Source organism: Solanum tuberosum, unplaced genomic scaffold (genome assembly GCF_000226075.1).
Source record: "Solanum tuberosum cultivar DM 1-3 516 R44 unplaced genomic scaffold, SolTub_3.0 scf00021, whole genome shotgun sequence".
Taxonomy (NCBI): domain Eukaryota; kingdom Viridiplantae; phylum Streptophyta; class Magnoliopsida; order Solanales; family Solanaceae; genus Solanum; species Solanum tuberosum.
Window position 1 is genome coordinate 1,471,188 of NW_006238947.1, and position 21,157 is coordinate 1,492,344.

The 21,157-nt window shown below is 33.2% G+C and overlaps 2 protein-coding genes across 4 annotated transcripts; both read left to right on the forward strand.

Moving 5' to 3' along the window:
- The first annotated feature begins 622 nt into the window (after positions 1-622).
- LOC102600536 (ABC transporter B family member 29, chloroplastic) lies at positions 623-9,654 on the forward strand. 3 transcript variants are annotated; one of them, XM_015305997.1, is made up of 10 exons: positions 623-1,317; positions 2,189-2,275; positions 2,372-2,479; positions 2,842-3,108; positions 4,057-4,140; positions 5,715-5,931; positions 6,051-6,136; positions 7,562-7,821; positions 8,389-8,518; positions 9,202-9,654. In XM_015305997.1, exons 1-10 carry the CDS (start codon positions 712-714, stop codon positions 9,346-9,348), a joined length of 1,992 nt encoding a protein of 663 aa, XP_015161483.1. In that variant the 5' UTR covers positions 623-711; the 3' UTR covers positions 9,349-9,654. The 3 variants fall into 3 exon arrangements, with proteins under 3 accessions (XP_015161483.1, XP_015161484.1, XP_006341102.1); XM_006341040.2 differs by having other exon boundaries at positions 625-1,317; positions 7,634-7,821; XM_015305998.1 differs by lacking the exon at positions 2,189-2,275.
- A 915-nt stretch (positions 9,655-10,569) lies between these two features.
- Positions 10,570-13,579, forward strand: LOC102600870 (replication protein A 14 kDa subunit B). Its single transcript, XM_006341041.2, has 3 exons — positions 10,570-10,661; positions 11,908-12,165; positions 13,304-13,579. Exons 2-3 carry the CDS (start codon positions 11,910-11,912, stop codon positions 13,366-13,368), a joined length of 321 nt encoding a protein of 106 aa, XP_006341103.1. The 5' UTR covers positions 10,570-10,661; positions 11,908-11,909; the 3' UTR covers positions 13,369-13,579.
- Positions 13,580-21,157: the final 7,578 nt, after the last annotated feature.

Below are 21,157 nucleotides of genomic sequence, written 5' to 3' on the forward strand. Positions count from 1 at the left end.
GTTTTCTTTGCTTCAGTTTCCGTACTATTTGTTGTTTCTATTGTTCTCTTCTAATATTTTGATGTGCTTTACTTGAGTGGAGAGTTTATCGGAAACTCTAGATCTCTCTACCCTAATAAGGTTTGAATAAGACTGCATATGCACCCCTTCTCCAAACCCCACTTGTGGGACTCCACTAGTCTGTTGTTGCCGTCGTATCTACGTTAAAGAACGATGGAAATACAAAGGGACTAGTTTGGATCTAAATGAATGGATTAAGAATGACTACTCGTAAATAAAACAATAATATATATTTTTACTTTAATACAACATGTCAATGAGAGGTAGAGAGACTGTTTTCAATAGACTCGATTCAAGAAAAAGCAGATTGAAAAAAAAAACGAAAGTAAACAAATCATGACAAAATACTATAGAAATTATTAATAAGAACAATAACTCTAATAAAATAATACGGTAATCGAAGTACATGAGACAATATATATAACAATAGAAACCAAATAATAAGAACTTACGGGAGAAATACTACGACTACTATGGAATCCGGAAGGATAAACGAAGACAATGCTCAAAATAGAAGGACAAAAGTTTTATATTTTGTTAATTGCAGGTTAAATGTAGTTAATTAAAAGTATATATATTATAAGGACCAAAATTAGAGTGTATGGATGTTAAGGGACTAAAAACGCAAATACCTAAATTAACCACCGGAAAATGTCCCTAATTAACCTGAAGCCGCCGTATCACGGCCGTTCGCCGCCCCTTCGCCGCCACAAACTCACAGTCCCCCGCCAGGTAACCAAACCAACTACTAACATCATCTTCAATTTCTCCATTTCAACCTCTGCATTAACAATAAAATCATCATCTACACGCGCCGCTGCGAACTCCGGCAATTTCATTTCTCCGTTCACCTCTATAGCTCCTCTTAAACCTTATCTCCTTTCGGAATGGAAACCGATTCTCTGTGGATGGCTCTGCAGTGTTTTATCTGTTTACTCTCTGTCCAAAATTGTTCCCAAAGTTGGAAAATTCTCGTCTCTCATGAATCCGTTGGATGTTGTGAGGCTGAGAGAGGAGTGTTTGGTTTTGGGAGGTTTGTTTTTCGTTCGACTCGTTGGTAATTATCTGCAGCAAGCGTTTCTATGGGAAGCTGCGTTGAACTGTGTGTATAAGATGAGGGTTTGTGTTTTCCATAAGGTTTTGCAGAGAGATTTAGGGTTTTTTGAGGGAGAAAATGGGATTGCTGCTGGAGATGTTGCTTATAGGATTACTGCTGAAGCTTCTGATGTTGCTGATACTGTTTATTCTCTCTTGAATGTGAGTTGAGAAAATGATGCTTTGATATCTCTAACCAATGTTGCTAGAACTCTCCAAAAATGTTGCTGCACCTGTGTTGGATCTCCAAAAATGCATGGCTGATGCTACACAAACCCACCAATATCTTTGAAGAGTCCGAGCAGCATAGCTTCTTACTAACTAGCCCTCGAGCCTCCAGTTTTGTGTATTTTTATAATGTTGAATGAACCACATTAAGACAATAATGCGTTGTTACTCCCAACGACCAAAGCTCATGGATCATCTGTTTCTGTATGTTTTATGTTGCTGAACTGTGTGAACTGCATAATCGAAAAGTTTTAACAGTTATAAGGGTACACTTATATTTATTTGTTGTGCTTGCAAGCACCCTTTCACGATTACTCTCTTGGATTATGCATGTGAAATTTTTGTTTTGCTGGGTGGGATATTATATATAATATTTGAACCTATGATCTAAGAAAACGATTTTTGAACCCCCTTAACACTACACTAGACTAGAGCCTTCTCTTATGTCAAGAGGATTCACCAGTTTATATATAACCAAAAAAGAATTGGTTTTGCTGTATTTGTGTCGGATAATTTTCCGGCGAAGAGGTTCGGCCTCAGTGGCCATGAGATTTAATCTCAGATACTTATTTATGTTTGCAAGATGTCCCTCACTTGTGTGATTCTTTTGTTGGATAAGCACATAGAAATACTATTTGGAAGAGTTCATTGGACTCAAACCTCATGAGCGCTATTAGTACCATGTTGAACGATATGAATTGTTTCACTAAAAATTTAAGTTGTTAGAGAATTGATGCTTTTACTTTTATGTCTTCAACAAACTCTTTCTTTTCTCTTCCTAAATCTCGTGCTTTGCTATTTACAGACTATTGTACCAAGTAGTCTTCAATTATCAGCAATGGCAGTTCAGATGTTGGTCATCAACCCTGTTCTATCATTACTTTCCGCCTTGGTGACAAAAGATGCATTAGTTCTTTCCTTCTATTATTATGAATTATTTATGAATGTTGGATGAGTTTATATCGAATCTTGATGGGTGTTATTTAAGGTGATCCCGTTGATGGGTTTTGTGATTGGTTACTTGGGCGAAAAACTTCGTGATGTATCAAACAAGGCACATCTTGCTGCTGCTTCTCTCTCTTCCTATCTGAATGAGGTAAGTGTTTTTGGTTACGATAGCATATAATGAATCAATCAACTGGCTTTGAGGTAAGTGTTTTTGTTTTTGGTTTTTCCATATGAATTTCTGTATCCATTGTGTTATTCGGGGCCATTTCATTCCAATATGAAATTTCAGTCAAAGCACAATAGCTTCTTAGTCTTCTTAAGTTTGAGGTTTGGTATACCTTTTGTTTTTCCAAAATGAACGTATGCTCATGGACATTCCAACTCATGGAGAAAATTTCTTCCACCTTCTCCCTTCTTTTCCAGCTTTTTTTGTTCTATGTTACTCTCTTCCTAATATTCAAAGAATCAAGCTTTCGACAGTAACTGAAGGAAAATTACTACTGGTTACAGATCCTCCCATCAATTCTTTTTGTGAAGGCAAACAATGCGGAGTCCTGTGAAAGAAAGAAGTTCCAGTTACTTGCTTTTGCTGATCTATCTGCGACTATGGGAAAGAAGAAGTTGAAGTCATTTATTCCTCAGTTGGTACAGGCAATATATTTTGGCACCTTACTCACATTTAGCGCTGGAACGCTGCTTGTTTCAAAAGGTTCAATTGATTGTTCTGCCATGGTTTCTTTTGTGACATCCCTGGTTCTGTTGATCTCCCCAATCCAGGTTATGTTTCAATTATTGGAAGGATTATGTTTCTGTAAGTTCATTTGTTTGATATGTCTCCTATCTTTGAAATAAGATAAATAGGTTATATTGCTTCCATCCCATGTGCACAACACACTTCTAAACTAATTATATTCCTGATTAACTCATACAAATTTCAAGAATCCAGATTTCAACTTTATGTGATGTTTTTTTTTTTTATGTGATGTTCTTACCTTAAACCAACTCCACAAAGTAGTTGTAAGGTTTGAGTACATTCTACCCTCCCCGGACCCGACTTGTGGGGTTTCACTGGGTATGTTGTTGTCGTTGTCTTCCCTTAAACCAACTTTTGAACGACTACTTTATATTTTTCTTGTATCACTTCAACTGTTGCAATACACATTGCTTCGAGTCTGGTGTTACTTGAAAGAAGGAAGCGTATAGAAGTAGGTTGTTATTTTACTCTATAAAAATTGAAAGCATATAGCAGTAGGTGTTACCTGGGAGTCTGGACCCCATACATTAGCTTTGTTTTTGGGCGTTGGGATAAGAATCAAGCAGCACAACCTACAAGAATGATTAATCATGAGATAGCTTTACCTTATGAATTGCTGATCTAATAGTACCAAATTATCCAGGTACTTGAACTGAACGGCGTGGAACAAGGTTAGTCAGGAGGTTGTCTTCACATCAGAAGGCATCCATAGGAAGATTTGAATAATACTGTGAATCACTCAAAACTTTCCCTTAATAGAAGAAGCTTTTCTCGAGACCTTGCTTCATAAATTTGATCAACTTTCGATCCCATTTATATTGGAAGGGACCTACACTTTTATGTTTCCCTCTCCTGTTTTGACTTTTTTTTTTCTTGTTCGGTTGGACTTCGCTCATACTGCTTCATGTTGATATTATGGTTTAGCATGTGGAGCAATTTTAGCTATCAATCTGAATCTAAGAGTTGTGCAGGATGTGGGAAAAGCATACAACGAATTAAAACAAGGAGAGCCAGCAATTCAGCGCCTATTTAGTTTGACAACATTTGAACCAGAGGTAAATATATAACTTGTTGATTTCTATGACTTTGGTAATGGCATGTAAGATAGAGAGCGGAAGAACTAGAATTAGGTCTTCTCTTAAGTAACGATACAAAATAATTTAGTCTTGCATTGTTGAACCTGAAACCAAAAACACATGCTGTCAGATTTAAGAGTCATATACTTGCAACCTGTGTTGTCAAAGGCTTATTTAAGGCGCGCTAGCCCTGAAAAGCTCAGGGAAGGCGCTTTAACTCGATTAAGTTTCAGTGTAGGCAAGGCACTAAGGTGTGCACCTCATTGCGCATGAGTTCTGTCTTGAATCGAGCTGGTACTAAACAACAAATACAATAAGCACTAGTGTATTACTAACTTCATTTCAGTTTATGGGTCTTTTGGTGTACCCCTTATATACTGTCAGATTTTTTGCCATGTTTATGAATGAAATACATTTACCTGATAAATAAAAAAGAAAGAAAGAGGCATTCCTTTTGAGATATACTAAAAGGAAAATAAGAAACTTAGATCAAAACTAAGGGAGTAGTTGTTAAGGAAAACAGTATGAATGAAATTTGTTACTTTTCCTTGAATTATGTATAGATTTCTATTTTTTTCTTCAATTGCGCCTTTTTCTTCACTAAAGCCTACAGCCTGTTGCACTTAAACCACAAATCTAGAGTGCTTTTTAGAGATTTTCACCTTTGACAACACTGCTTACAACTGCTTCCATTAATGTCATTATTGCAAGCATATAATCATCATATTTTATTCATATCATCATTTCAACAACATACCCAGTGTGATCCCATAAGTGGGTTATGGGGAGGGTAGGATGTAGGCAGACCTTATCCCTACCTTTGTGCAGTGGAGAGGCTGTTTCCGGTAGACCCTTGGCTCAAAAGTAGTGTAATCAAAGCAGGATTGAAAGGACAATAACAATAGCAAAATAAAATCCATGTCATGATTGGTGAAGGAAAAAAAAGATAGCTCTCCAGTGGCTACCAACTCAGTTCTATCTATTTTTCATTATCTTCTTAGAATTTTGAAAGCTCAATCTTATTAGGTGATTTTTTTACACTTTGCTTCTTTCATCTTCTACTTGGTATGATTGATTGATCTTCGCTAATATAAAATTGGGAAAATGCATAAGTACCTCCCCAACCTATGCCCGAAATCCTAGAGACACACTTATACTATACTAAGGTCCTATTACCCTCCGAACTTATTTTATAAATAATTTTTTACCCCTTTTCGGCCTACGTGGCACTATCAACCAGATAGCTTGAAAAATGGTCAACACGCGCTGGTCCCAGAAGATAGTGCCATGTAGGCCGAAAAGGGGTAGAAAATTATTTATAAAATAAGTTCGGGGGGTAATAGGACCTTAGTATAGTATAAGTGTGTCTCTGGGATTTTGGGCATAGGTTGGGGGGGTACTTATGCATGTTCCCTATAAAATTTCTTAAGTTCTTTCAATATAGGTTACTTCTATGTTGAACATCCTTGCAATTAGTGTTGTTATTTTAACTACTTTCAACTAGAATCATGCAACCAAGTGTGCCTGAATATCTACGATGTACAAATATACAGGAAATTGTGAACCCAGATGCTGTTGACTTAGATTGTGTTGCTGGAGAAGTAAAATACTCTAACGTCTCTTTTAGATATGGAGACAATGGACCTCTTGTATTGAAAAACATGGACTTACATATTAAATCTGGTGAAATAGTTGCCCTGTGTGGACCATCAGGAGGAGGAAAAACGACTCTTGTAAAACTCCTTCTTCGCTTATATGATCCTTTACAAGGTTAGCAGTTTTGACACCACAACACACAGTCTAGCATTCTCTTTAGCCCTGATCCTCAATGATGAATATGAAAGTTCTCTTGTACTGTAGCATGACAAGGTTTACTTCCTCACTGGCAGGTTCCATTTTCATTGATGGTTTGGATATTAGAGGCATACGAATCGAGAGTTTAAGGAGAAACATTGGTTTGGTCTCTCAAGATACAGTAAGTCCAAGCCTCTTTCCCTATTTACAACCATGATATGATGAATTCTTTTGCCTTAATTATTTCAACATACTGCTAATCCTTTATTTGTGGTTAGTTGTTGTAGTGTTCAAGACTTTTGATGCTTATGCATTTCACCTTCGAATAGCAGACAGTAGTTGTGTTAAGTTTTCTCCATTTTCTTTTGTTGATGTGTAATTATATTTGGTGGAGTTGGGGGTTAGGAATGGAGATTCATTACCTGGTACTAGTTTATACCTTACTTCTTTGCATGATCCTCCTGTTACGTTCAATAGAGTGGAGCGTTTCACCTCAAATCTACCACGTTCTATAAAATCAAAATCTTCCATGTTCGGAGAGCTAAGCTACAGGGTTTTTAACCAGAATCACCTGGCAGTACTGGGGTAAGCAGATGATCGATATCCTCGTCGTGGATGGCAAGAATTGGAGACTCAAATTTATTGTTAGAGCCAATAGAGGTTCAATGATTAGTTTGTTGCTAAAACTGAGGTTGTTACACTATAAGGATCTAGTCAAAGGAGAGGAATTTTGGACAAAGCGTCTAAAGATTCTCCAAAGCAACAATTTCCTATGGCTTGTTGACCCAAATTTGAATTTTGTACTGCAGTGTTTCAAATGTGGGGACTGTTATACTCTTTTTAAGTTTTAGTCCTTAATTTTGCTCTAATATTCGTTTCATTTTTCTTCTTTGTATCCGAGAAACATTAAGAAAAGTTACCGCATTAAGTTTAGAAATTTTTCTTTGCAAAGGGAGTGCTTCCAGGTTCTTTACAGATGGATGTTTCTCAGGAACTAATTGGGCATTACTAAGGATTACCTATGTTTCCTAATTATTTCGCTCCAGTCTATTTCTTGGATATCAAATTATAGAAAGTTGAATGTGCAATATACTTTGTGAAATGTGCTTATAAATACTATGTGAAAATATTTCCTACAATCGTACTTGATTAGCTATTGAGCATCTATTTTTGAATAATGCTACCTGTCCTTCTGATTGACCTTGTTATGTTTTGAGTCTATCTCAACTAACTTTACTTCCGTTTTGGCAAAGCTCCTCATCTCGAAAAAGTCGAACTAATACTCCCTCAACTTTTTCCATGTTTGTGCTCATGCCTCATATACAATTAGAGATAAAAGTTTCCTAAATAAGTGGAACTACTATATATTAGTTGGACTTCAAATCTTACATGTCAATTTAAAATACCTGTTCCTGAAAGTGGGGTGGCATTGCTTTTATTATCTAGAAGTTAATTGAAACATTTCATTTAATAAAAGTGGATTTTCTAGCAAAGAGATAGCATCTTGTTGAACCAACTGTCTGCTTTTCACACTTTTGGGCTGATACTCTGTAATAATCTGGAGCTAACTCCTACGTTGTAAACACATTCCTTAAATCCACGCTAGCAAGGTCAACTGAAGTGGGAAAGAGGAACTACACGGCTGAATTGTTTTCCAATTTTTTTAAAATTCTATCAGACATTATTTTCTGGAAGTGTCGCCGAGAACATTGGATATAGGGATAGAATGGCTGGTATTGATATGGAGAGAGTGAAGCTTGCTGCCAGAACTGCAAGTGCAGAAGAATTTATTGAAGCGCTTCCTCTTAGCTATGAGACAAATGTTGGACCTAGGGGCTCAATTTTCAGTGGAGGGCAGAAGCAAAGGTATGATACTTTTCCCACCAATAGCCTTTGATTTTCTGAATTTTCTTATATATTTCTCACACACAATCAATCAGTAGTATGCCTTACTTTTTTTAGAAAGAAAACTTTCCCCTCTTGAGAGCATTCTACTCAAACGAAGGGAGTAACAGAATCTCACACCAAGAAAGTTCTGTCAATACAAAAATGATAGGAAGAGAAGTCGATCTAATCTCGACTAGTCCTTGATTCTCAGGATTGACTGTAGGTCTTCCTCTTCAGTTGATTTTCTCAACAAATTAGTGTTTTTCCAAATTCATTTTGGGTCCCCTTTTTGGGTACTTCAGCTTCTTTGTTTTCATCAATTTTAATTGGATAATTCCTGTGGATCCTGGGTGTGTTTGAATTCAGTCTCTCCTGAGTTCTTTACTGAATTGAGATTTTTTTCTACCTTCTCAAGGGATAGATCTTTTGGGAATGCTATGGAACCTGATACCAATGCTCTTGTTACCTAAAGATAGGGGCTGTAATACTAATAGCTAACCTGTTTTGATCTCGGAAATCTCTCATTCCTTTTCATTTTCATCTCAGAATAGCTATTGCTCGGGCTCTTTATCAGGATCCATCTATTCTAATATTGGATGAAGCTACTTCAGCATTAGACAGCAAGTCAGAGCTGTTGGTAAGACGAGCTCTGCAGCACCTGATGCAAAATCGTACTGTAAGTAAAAGAAGCTTCTATAGTTTTGTTTACAGTTCAGTACCATGGCTCCTCAACCTCTCCTGTCCCTCGTCGTAATTATTTTTACAGAAGTTAAATTCAGGTCCTCTCCGTTAACCATGATGAAGCATATGGAGTGGAAATATATACGAATCTTATCTACCAAAAAGGAAGTACAAATAAGCAAATGTCTATTCTGGTAAAGCAAGGTTACTCTCACAGTAGATGAGTGATAGGTTAACAGTTTCCACAAGATAGGGAACCTCGCAATACAGCTGGAAGGGGGTAGTTATATGCATGTTCTGTACCTTTATCATTATTGAATTATGTACCACAGAGTAAGACTGTGGATACCTCTTAGACCTTACCCTGTTTGCTTTTAATGCTCTTCACTGCATAATTTTTTACATGTGAAGGGAAGAACTACATTCTTGGCTCATTTTAAATTTGGCGTATATCATACATTGTCTAGCAAACATCCTTCACTGGGTGCTGTTGAAAACGTGCCTGAGATGTGAGAGATCTGACTTTGTTGGCACTAGAAGTGTCTTAAGCCATCTTGATTTGAAGTTTGCTAATTGATGACACATTTTATTGCCAAGAATAATTGACGATATCTTTCACATGCACGCACACCTATCCTTCAGGGCAGTTCTAATTATCGTCTAAATCTTTACATGCAGGTACTAGTGATTGCTCACCGCTTGGAAACAGTTTTAATGGCTGAACGAGTTTTCCTTTTAGATGATGGATACTTGCAGGAGGTTCCTCGCTCCTCTCTTTTGGACGGTCAAAGTGGCTCACTGGCATCGATGAGTTTAACAGTATGATGTTTAAATGAAGCTAAAGGTCAATGAATATGCATTTGTTGCTCTAGTATGGAAGTATGTCCTACAACTTTCTTATCCTTCCAATGTAAGCTGCTCGTCGCACCAAATGCCCCTTTATATGAAGCTAAAGGTCTGTAAGGTGCTGTAAATTTCTTGAACAAGTACTTACAGAGTGATGTATATGATTGTATATCTTTACATACGTTAGAAAATGCAATAGAGGCAACACAATAATGTCATTTTTTTTGCCTCATCTATTATAGTGGTAAATGATCAATTGATTTAAGTGTGGGGATTATAGATCAATACGTTAGATGATGTTTGTGGAGGTATCGTTTTCTTCAACAATTTCCAAAAACTTTTTAGTTCAAAAGATAGAAGGGAAGTCCTCTGGTGTGATAAATCTTGCACCTAAATAATGTAGGATGAATTGATTCCACCCTTGTTCTTTGCGAGACTGATGGAGTGTACGTAGATTTTACAACTAGCTTTATAATAAGCAAGAGTGGTAAAGGTCACCTTTTTAATGGTGAATAATTGATTAGATCCCATGAGTATTTAAGATAATACATTACATTATCCCAAAAACTTATTACTCCCTCCCTTCGTCTATTTTTATCTGTCATGTTTCGCTTTTCAAAGGTTAATTTAATTAATTTGCAAAGTTAAATTACATTACATTAATTCGATATTTTAAACAAAAAAAATTAGATATTCAAAAACTACACGAAAATTACTATAAATTGCAACTTTTTGCATATCAATATGATGAAAATATACATCGTAAAATGATAATCAAAGTTTTTATAGTTTGAATCTAAAAAAGGAAACTCTGACAATTATTTAGCAATGATTTAGTGTTGTAGAAGAAATTGAATTACACACAAAATTCAAGCAAACGTTAAATTGCAATCCAAATTTGCATCATACAAGTTTATTTTGGAACTTTAGACGATATGATTTAAATGTCACTTTTGCCTCTATTTTATGTTAGTCTTTAATTTTTACCCCCTCAAGAAAAAAAAAACTTTTTTTCCCTATATTTCACTTCATAATATCGCGCAAGTTATGCTTCATGCTCTTAAAAAATCTTATGACAAAGAACAAAAATTAAAGATGAACAAACCGTGCAATTAGGCCCAACAATCTACATTATGGTCCATGGGCCAGAGTGCTGCAAGCTTAGCCCAATGGAATAAATTGCGCGGGAAGTTTTGCCGCCATATGAGAGTAGAAAAAACTCCATTTTCCCAAATTTTAATTCAAACGCATCAGCTCCATTCTCTCTCTGCAGTTAATCATCCATACCCTAGGTTAGTTTTTTTTTTTTTTTTTTGTATATTCTCTGCATAATGGTATTTATTGATTTTCATGAATGAATTCAGCGTCCGATCTTCTGTTAAAAAAAATATAAAGAAGTAAACACGCTACGCGAAGGGGTTCAGTATTTACAGGATTATGAACTCCGTCCTCATGATTGTGGGTTTGTTGTAATAATTAGGTTATTAAGGGAAACACAAATGTACCAATTATACTACGTTAAAATTACTTTCTATATTTATATGTACATGTTAGAATTCCTTTGGCTAGTTTGTGTGTTTACTTCTTTTGATTTTGAACCCCTCAGTTTTGTTTTAATAATGAGTTTTTGTTTTAGCGTTGGCTTTTAGTTTCACAGTTTCCACCTATAATTTTCTGTATAGAGATTTTCCTGATTTACACTTAATAGTGTACCAAGTTGCTACAAAATTGTGTTAAATAGATCTTTTCATTTTTCAATGATTTGGGTTGTTACACTTTGTTCATTTGTGTCTCTGGTTTTGTAGTTTCCTTGTAATTATAGGTTATTGAAAAATGAAGGCTCTTGGAAGTGTTTTGCATTTTTTTTTTAAATCCTTGAAAAAATGTAGTCAATGGTAAATTATGAATCCCCAAATGATAATTATGTCATTCTTTAAACAATGGATTCTATTGAGTTAATGGTTGATGTAAAATATGATGTTTGAAGTTTTAGCCGGTTAGAATTGTTTAATCTTGTTTGGTAGATGCTTACTGTGCATGTTCGATGATGGAGGTGATTGTTTTTATATTTGCAACTGTTAATAGTGTTGTCATAGTCTGATTCGATGGTGTAAGAAACCTTAACTCACAGGCTTCTCATTTGTTGTCTTTTAAAGTTTTAATCGCAAGAGCTAATGAAAGTGTGTAAGGTTTACTATTTGTTTACCAGAGCTCTGGAACCAGAAACTTAATATTAGAAAGAGATAGAAAGGTTTTTAAGCGTTTCCGAGTTCTGAATTTGATTTTCTTCATGAGTGTAGCTAGTCATTGACTCTAGTTTGATGGTCAAGAGTGAAATGCTTGTAGATGTGATATCTCACTCAAAATCCTAAATTTCGTGTAGCGAATGAATTTGAGATACAGATGGAAAATTTGATAGATTTTAGTTATTTCTGTTGGTCATTGGAAGTTAATGATTGATGTCATGAAGCAGGAAATGCAATGGCATGAAGAAACACAATCTCAATTTTGAGCTTTTATTTTATTTTTGTTTTGTAGACATGGACATGTCAAATCCTGCCGTCTTTGTCAATGCTGAGTTCCTCAAGGAGCATGTAGGACGGAAGGTTCGAACAGTGGTTCAGGTTGTGCAATCTGATGGTGATAAAGTCATTGGAAAATCCACAGATGAAATACAGTTAGTTGTGAAAGGAAATCCACCTAACGCTCTTTCAACTTTTGTTGAAGTAATTGGTATAGCTGACACTATCCAGTCTATTGAAGCAGAAATTTGGACCAATTTTGGTGATACATTTGGTATGTCTTGCTTATGTTATTCAGATAAATACACTTGGCTTCTCCTGTATCTGTTAATGCATTTGAATGTCAATTTGTACCTTACATGTTTTCACCGGCAATCAAATCCATGATTTTATTACTTGTTGTTTCCTTTGCTTCATTTACGTCTTTGTTGTCGTTTTGCTATTTTTTTCTCCTTTATCTTTAGCATTATTTTCTCATTACTGTATTTTCTTTCCATACTTGAGTTTGATATGTTATACTTGAACCGAGGGTCTATCACAAACAGTCTCTCTACCTTCACAAGGTAGAGGTAAGGCTGTATACGCACCATCCTTCCCAAACCCAACTCGTGGAAGCACACTGGGTTTGTTATAGTTGTTTTACCCTTCTTTGTGTCTTGTTCTGCGTATTTTTTCAGGGTCATTTTGTAAGTTGGGAATATAGAACTGCCCCAAAGTCAATGAACCATATAGTCTTCAAACTCATCACTGAAAAGAGAAAGGAAGGTGTTCTTTGATAAAGTTCATAACTCTATAATTGATGATAACACAATGAGTATGCAAACTTTATGGTTGTCATCTACCAGGAACCTTAAGATCTATAGATATTCAACAGATGAGTGTTTTGTAGTCAATTAAGTGAACTGAATGATAGATAGTAGAGTTATACATTATTGTCCTTCCCAACTCGGCTAATTTTATCTTCATTCTTTCACTTCTCTGAAATGTTTCTATACAAAATTACAACAACATATCTAGTGTAATCCCACAGATGGTGTCTGGGGAGGGTAAAGTCAGTGTACGCTACCCCTGTTTCTATATGAAATTCAAGGATTAAAACAAAGGGAAATTTGGTTAGTGTGACTTTTCAGGTTATGATATCTATATTTTACAGTAGTGTTCTACTTTGTTTACGCTCCTACCATCATGCGATAGCTGTTTTATACTTGCTCCTACCATCATGCGATAGATGTCCAGACTGCATTTATTTTTGACACATTGTATGAGCATTTCATGTAAGCATAGTTTGTTGCTTGTTAAACTTCTACTTATGACTTAAGGTTTATAGAAACTTTATGATATGTATCTAGTGCTTGTCTCTTGATGATATATACATATACTTGCTAATCTACAAATTCTTCGATATGTGGCAGATGTTAATAGCTATGAAAAAGTTTGCAGACTGGCAAATGGTGACTATAAGCACTTGTTTATTTGAGGAATGACAATTGGATGCTATGAAAGAGGATATATACACTCTTCTTTCTGCTGCATTCTTCAACAGAAGTTTCAATGTATTATAAGTAGTTTGAAGTACTTTTGAAAATTTTGGAATTTCAGCTTCTGTTTAGGTAGTTTCATCAACAGAAGTTTAGCTTTGTGCTTAGATGTAAACTTGTTTTTCTTCAACTTATGCTATTTGGTATTTTTGAACACTAATATTCTATCTACTATTAGAAGCCTCATGATATTTTTTTTCTTAAAATTCTTTATAAACAATACTTCACTTGATATTTTTGTATTTTAAGAAAAAGGTCACTAGTCATGATTGAAGTATGCAAGGTCATATTAAACCCTTTTTAATTACTATTTAGGTCTTTGCAAATTGTTTATGTTTTGTCATTAAGTTCCTCCTCCTAACTTCAAATAACATAAAATTAAATTGCCTTTTGTATCATAATAACCTATGAAAGTTCAGTATTTCTCATTTTATATGATTCGAGAAATTATTATAATTTTGCTAGTTCGTACTTTGTTTTTAATAATTTATGTTTAAATAATTAAAGTTCTTTAAAAGATACGCATGGTTTGTAATTTTAGTAGTTAATGTTTTTAATTATTACATTAATTTTATCCTAAACAAGTATTTTCTCAACTTTGGGAGGGTTCTTGTGCACATTTAAATAAGGGTAAATCACTTAGATATGCTATATTGAGAAAATATTTACCATTTATGACTATAATTTCTTTTTAACTAAATCTATCAGTTTCATGGAATTAAAATTGTACAACTTCGGACCTATTTTCTTTCCTATTTATTCGTCTCTTTCTCTACATATGATTTCTCCTTTTTTTTTTTTTTTCTAATTTCTTTTTAACTAAATCTATCAGTTTCATGGAATTAAAATTGTACAACTTCGGACCCATTTTCTTTCCTATTTATTCGTCTCTTTCTTTACATATGATTTCTCCTCTTTTTTTCTTCTTCTTCTTCAAATTTTTAATTCAAATAACTATCTTTAAATATTCATCTCTTCAAATTGATTTATACCCATGTTGCACGATATACACCGAAAATATCACGAGGAGAAGAATACAAAGAACCAAAAATTGTACAAAATCATGTGTGCAAATTGAGATTTCAAATCTCTAAAATTGCAGCAGCAAGCCATTGATGACTATTAAAAAGCTTCAAGCTTTGAATTCATTATTTGGATTTTACGAAAGTGTTTGTATAAGTTTTTCTTCCATATTATTGAAAATAACATTCTGGAGTTTATATCTTAATTTAAGGGAGATTCATTAACTTTAGCATTGATTTTATGAGAAATTTCAAATTAAAACTTGAAGAAGACGAAAAGTTTGAGATTGTCTTGCAACTGTATTAAAGTTGAATTAGATCTATTTCATAATTGTATTAAAATTGAATTAAAATCAAATATATCATCTTCTTATATAATTCAAAATAATTTATAAGATACATATAATACATGTTTTATTCACGAATAATGATATATGTTTAATTCAATTTATAAATCATTGTCTTGTCTTTCGTTAGTTACGTTTTCAATTCATTCTTAATTCTCTCTTCTAATTCAACTTTAATACTATGTAATACAATTTTAATGCAAATTTAATTCATTTCGCAGTTTTTTTTATTTATTTGGTACTATTGGATACTTCTTTAATTCATTATTGATACAAGTTTAATTAACTCTAGAGATCATTGTCTTGTCTTTCATTAGTTACGTTTTCCATTCATTCTTAATTCTCTCTTCTTATTCAACTTTAATACTGTGTAATACAATTTTAATGCAAATTTAATTCATTTTGCAGTTTTTTGATTTATTTGTTACTATTGGATACTTGTTTAATTCATTATTGATACAAGTTTAATTTACTAAATAGGTCAATGTCTAGTCTTTCATTAGTTACGTGTTTTTATTCATGCTTAATTCTCTCTTCTAACTCAACTTTAATATTTGTGTATACACTTTTAAATACAAGTTTAATTCATTTTACAATTAATTGGTTGATTTGTTACGATTGGATTACTTGTTTAATTCATTATTGATACAAGTTTTTTCCGGTTTATATGCAGATCAAAGAATGTTCTTTTGTTTGCTACATTTTGCATTCATGTTTGATTCTCTTATAATAATTCAACTTTAATATGTTTGTAATACAATTTTAATTCAAGTTTAATTCATTTTGTAGTTTCTTATGTCTCTTTATTTGTTACGATTAACTTACTTGTCTAATTAATTATTGATACAAGTTTTTATTCAGTCTAAAATCATTGACTACTCTACGAAAAAAAAGGAAAAAGAGCAATAGTAAGAAAGGGAGAAAGAGCAACAAAAAAGAAAGGAAGGGAGAAGGAACAACAGAAAGAAAAAAAAAGGAAGGGAGAAAGAGCGAGATAGAGAAAAGAGAGAAATTAAAGAAGTTGTTATAAATGGTAATAATTAAAGAGTATGTTTAAAATAAGTAATTATTTTTTAAAAGGAATCCACTCAAGTAATTAATCCAAATAAAAATAATGTGATTATTACTTGATCACTCATCAATAAAACATATGCACGAAACAATAACAATTTTCACAACTAATAACACCACCATTTACTTTTGATTCGAGTTTTGAGAATGAAATCATCTTTTATATGAAATAAGATCTTTCAGCATGCTTTCAAATCAATTCAAAAATCAAGTACTAGGACATCGTGTGAACAACATATCTTGTGTTTCTATAAGTGAGGATTAGGAAAGATACTCATGTGTACATAGTCTTATGAAAATAGAAAGATCGTTTTTGATAGATTCACAACTCAAGTTATGCATTTCAATAAGACGGAATGACCTGGGAGATCCCTGTACTTGACTACGTTTGTCAGTTGGACCCTCCTACTCATCACTTTGCCAACCAAACCCTTAAACTCATCATAACACAATATTTTAAACCCTTCTGACCGTTGACCAAGCTTATGTGACATTAATATTGGTGAGTTGGAAATATGCGTGATTACACGCGCTTGAAAGCGAGTTAAAACAATATTTTACTTTTAAAAAATTAATTTAACAAAATTAAAAATAAGATTCATCTTCTTCAACCCTCCTTCACCCACACCCACCCTTTCTTCTTCTCCACCAGCCCTCTCTCCTCTACCCCTCACCACAACCCTCAACTTTCTTCTTTCTCCATCCCCACATTCACTCTTCTCCGCTTCTTTTTTTTTTTTATACAAATCAGTAGCCTCAACTTCTTCTAAAATTTTCGTTTTTTAGGTTTGAAAAATATTAGTATCATTCTTTTATTAGATGGTTTCAACGAGGAGATGCAGATAATGTGAAGGATGATTGTGACTATTGAAAATTTTAAAACTCCATTGATAAATTTGAAAAAGCTTAAAAAATAATAAATGGGTCTTGTGAATTTGTAAAATTAATTAAATTTTTTGATTGGGGTTCATTGAGTTTGTGTTGGTGAACTTGTAGTTGAATTTACAAGTTAAATCAAGAAGAATTTGATCTGATGGGTATGAATCTAGTGCTCAATTTGTGACCAAATATGAAGAAGATGACTATTTGAAAAGTTAAAGAAATTAAAAAATTGATTTATTTGATTTTTTTTTTAATTTTTTAGCACTTAATTTTGCATGTGGCACTAAAAAATAATGTGGAATTTCACGTGTAATCGGGTCCATTACACGCACACTGACCGGAGGAGAAAAGGGCTTAAAATGTTGTATTCTGATGGGTTTAAGGGTCTAGTTGGCAAAGTGATGAGTATGAGGGTTCAACTGACAAACGGAAACAAGTACAAGGGTCTTTCAGGTCATTCCGCCTATCAATAATCAAGTATGTAAAGCAAATAATACAATATAAAAGTCATACTGAAAAGAGAGTACTATAACATACAACAAGTAATTCGATAATCGAAGCAAAAGAAATAAAAAAAAACTATAGTAAAACTGAAATCGAAGAATAATCTAGTAGGAGACTAATAATAATAATCCTAATTAAAAAAACGCTCTATAAAATCACATTCTCGATAAGTTGTGGGTGTGACATTAACACTTTGTTTGGATCATTCACCCATTGTATTTTATTGTATTGCATTGTATTGTTACCATACATGCAATGTTTGTTTCGGTTGTTATTTAAAATGTATTGTATTGTTAAATTTCGTTGTTACATAACAATGCAAACCTCCATTTTATGTAACAACCGTTTTGGTGTGTTTTCATTGTTACTTAATTTCTTTTTCCAATTATATCCTTGCTTAATATTTCATAATACTATTTTATCATTTACCCTATATTATTTAATCCCAGTCAAATCTCCTATACTAGAATAATTAAGGACATTTTAGTAAATTTATAAATTACAATACAGTACGATACAGTCAAACCAAACAATAAAATTTTTATTAAACAACCCCAAACAATACAGTCTAGCTAAAATGGTCATAATACCAATTCGAAATAGAGTTTTTCTATACCCGAAACCAACATCTAAAGCCAAAATTATAAACGTTCGAAGTTTCTCTAATTTACAACTACACTAGTCTCTCGTAAAATGGCCATACTGCTTTACTTCAAACATTAAATGATACAAAATTGGTGGTATTTGAAAGAAAAATCATTGACCTACAATTTCATATGTCATGGCTCACTAATTCATTACGTACTAAAAGATATGGTAGTATACATTGTTTGCCTTCAAGAGCGATACATTGATTGCATGTAGTTTTTTTACCAAAACTTTTTGTGGGTGTTTGTGATGATTTAATAATTATGTGTGTTAGTTCGAATGAGTAATTATAGGTATTTATAAGTTCAAATGAGGTATGGACCGTGAAATAGAGTTTTTCTATACCCGAAACTAACATCTAAAGCCAAAATTATGAACGTTTTTGTATCATTTAATAATTTTAGGTCGATGAGTTCTCTTTCAAATGTCATCGATTTTGTATCATTTAATATTTGAAATAAAGCATTATGACCATTTTACCAGAGACTAGTGTAGTTGTAAATAAGAGAAACTTCGAACATCCATAATCTTAGCTTTAGAATTTAGTTTCGGGTGTAGAAAAACTCTATTTGACGGTCCATACCTCATTTGAATTTATAAATACCTATAATTACCCATTCAAACTAACACACATAATTTATTAAATCATCACAAACACCCACAAAAAGTTTTGGTAAAAAAACTACATGCAATCAATGTGTGCCTCTCTTGAAGGCAAACAATGTATACAAACATATCTTTTAAGTAATAATGAATAAGGTGAGCCATGACATATGAAATTGTAGGTCAATGAATTTTCTTTCAAATGCCACCGATTTTGTATCATTAAATGTTTGAAGTAAAGCATTATGACCATATTACCAGAGGCTACTGCAGTTGTAAATAAGAGAAACTTCAAACGTTCATAATTTTGACTTTAGATGTTAGTTACGGGTACAGGAAAACTCTATTTCACGGTCCATACCTCATTTGAACTTAGAAATACCTATAATTACCTATTAGAAGTTTAGCACTAACACACATAATTTATTAAATTATCACAAACACCCACAAAAAATTTTGGTCAAAAAACTACATGTAATCAATGTGTGCCTCTCTTGAAGGCAAACAATGTATACTACCATATCTTTTAGTACGTAATGAATTAGGTGAGCCATGACATATGAAATTTTAGGTCGATGAGTTTTCTTTCAAATGCCATCGATTTTGTATTATTTAATGTTTGAAGTAAAGCATTATGACCATTTTACCAGAGACTAGTGTAGTTGTAATAAGAGAAACTCCGAACGTTCATAATTTTGGCTTTAGATGTTAGTTTCGGGTATAGAAAAACTCTATTTCACGGTTCATACCTCATTTGAACCTATAAATACCTATAATTACTCATTCGAACTAACACACATAATTTATTAAATCATCTCAAACACACACACAAAAATTTGGTAAAAAAACTACATGCAATCAATGTGTGCCTCTCTTGAAGGCAAACAATGTATACTACCATATCTTTTAGTACGTAATGAATTAGGTGAGCCATGACATATGAAATTGTAGGTCAATGAGTTTTCTTTTAAATGCCACCAATTTTGTATCATTTAATGTTTAGTGTAAAGCATTATGAACATTATACCAAAGACTAATGTAGTGGTAAATAAGAGACACTTCGAACGTTCATAATTTTGGCTTAAGAGGTTAGTTTCGGGTATAGAAAACTCTATTTCACGGTTCATACCTCATTTGAACTTATAAATACCTATAATTACCCATTCGAACTAACACACATAATTTATTAGATTATCACAAACACCCACAAAAATTTTGGTAAAAAAACTACATGCAATCAATGTGTGCATCTCTTGAAGGCAAACAATGTTTACTACCATATCTTTTAGTACGTAATGAATTCGATAAGCCATTACATATGAAATTGTAGGTTGTTGAGTTTTCTTTCGAATTCCACCTATTCTGTATCAGTTAATGTTTGAAATAAAGCACTATGTCCATTTTACCAGAGACTAGTGTAGTTGTAAATAAGAGAAACTTTGAACATTCATAATTTTGGCTTTAGATGTTAGTTTCGGGTATAGAAAAACTCTACTTCACGGTCCATACCTCATTTGAACTTATACATACCTATAATTACCCATTCAAACTAACACACTTAATTTATTAAATCATCACAAACACCCACAAAAAAATTTGGTAAAAAAATTACATGCAATCAATGTGTGCCTTTCTTGTAGGCAAACAATATATACTACCATATCTTTTAGTACGTAATGAATTAGGTGATCTATGACATATTAAAATGTAGGTCGATGAGTTTTCTTTCAAATGCCACATATTTTGTATCATTTAATGTTTGAAGTAATGCATTATGACCATTTTACTAGAGACTAGTGTAGTTTTTATAGGAGTAAGTTCGAACGTTCATAATATTGGCTTTAAATGTTAGTTTCGGGTATTTCACGGTTCATACCTCATTTGAACTTATAAATACCTATAATTACCCATTCGAACTAACACACATAATTTATTAAGTCGTCACAAACACCCACAAAAAATTTGGATAAAAAAACTACATGCAATCAATGTGTGCCTCTCTTGAAGACAAACAATGTATACTACCATATCTTTTAGTACGTAATGAATTAGGTGAGCCATGACATATGAAATTGTAGGTCAATGAATTTTCTTTCAAATGCCATTGATTTTGTATCATTTAATGTTTGAAGTAAAGCATTATGACCATTTTACCAGAGACTAGTGTAGTTGTAAATTAGAGAAACTCCGAACGTTCGTAATTTTGACTTTAGATGTTAGTTTTGGGTATAGAAAAACTCAATTTCACAGACTATACCTCATTTGAACTTATAAATACCTTTAATTACCCATTTGAACTAACACACATAATTTATTAAATCATCACAAACACCCACAAAAAAATTTGGTCAAAAAACTACATGCAATCAATGTGTGCCTCTCTTGAAGGCAAACAATGTATACTACCATATCTTTTAGTATATATATAATGAATTAGGTGAGCCGTGACATATGAAATAGTAGGTCAATGAGTTTTCTTTCAAATGCCACAAACTTTGTGTCATTTAATGTTTAAAGTAAAGTATTATGACCATTTTACCAGAACAGAGACTAGTGTAGTTGTAAATAAGTGAAACTTCGCACGTTTATAATTTTGGCTTTAGATGTTAGTTTCGGGTATAGAAAAACTCTATTTCACGGTCCATACCTCA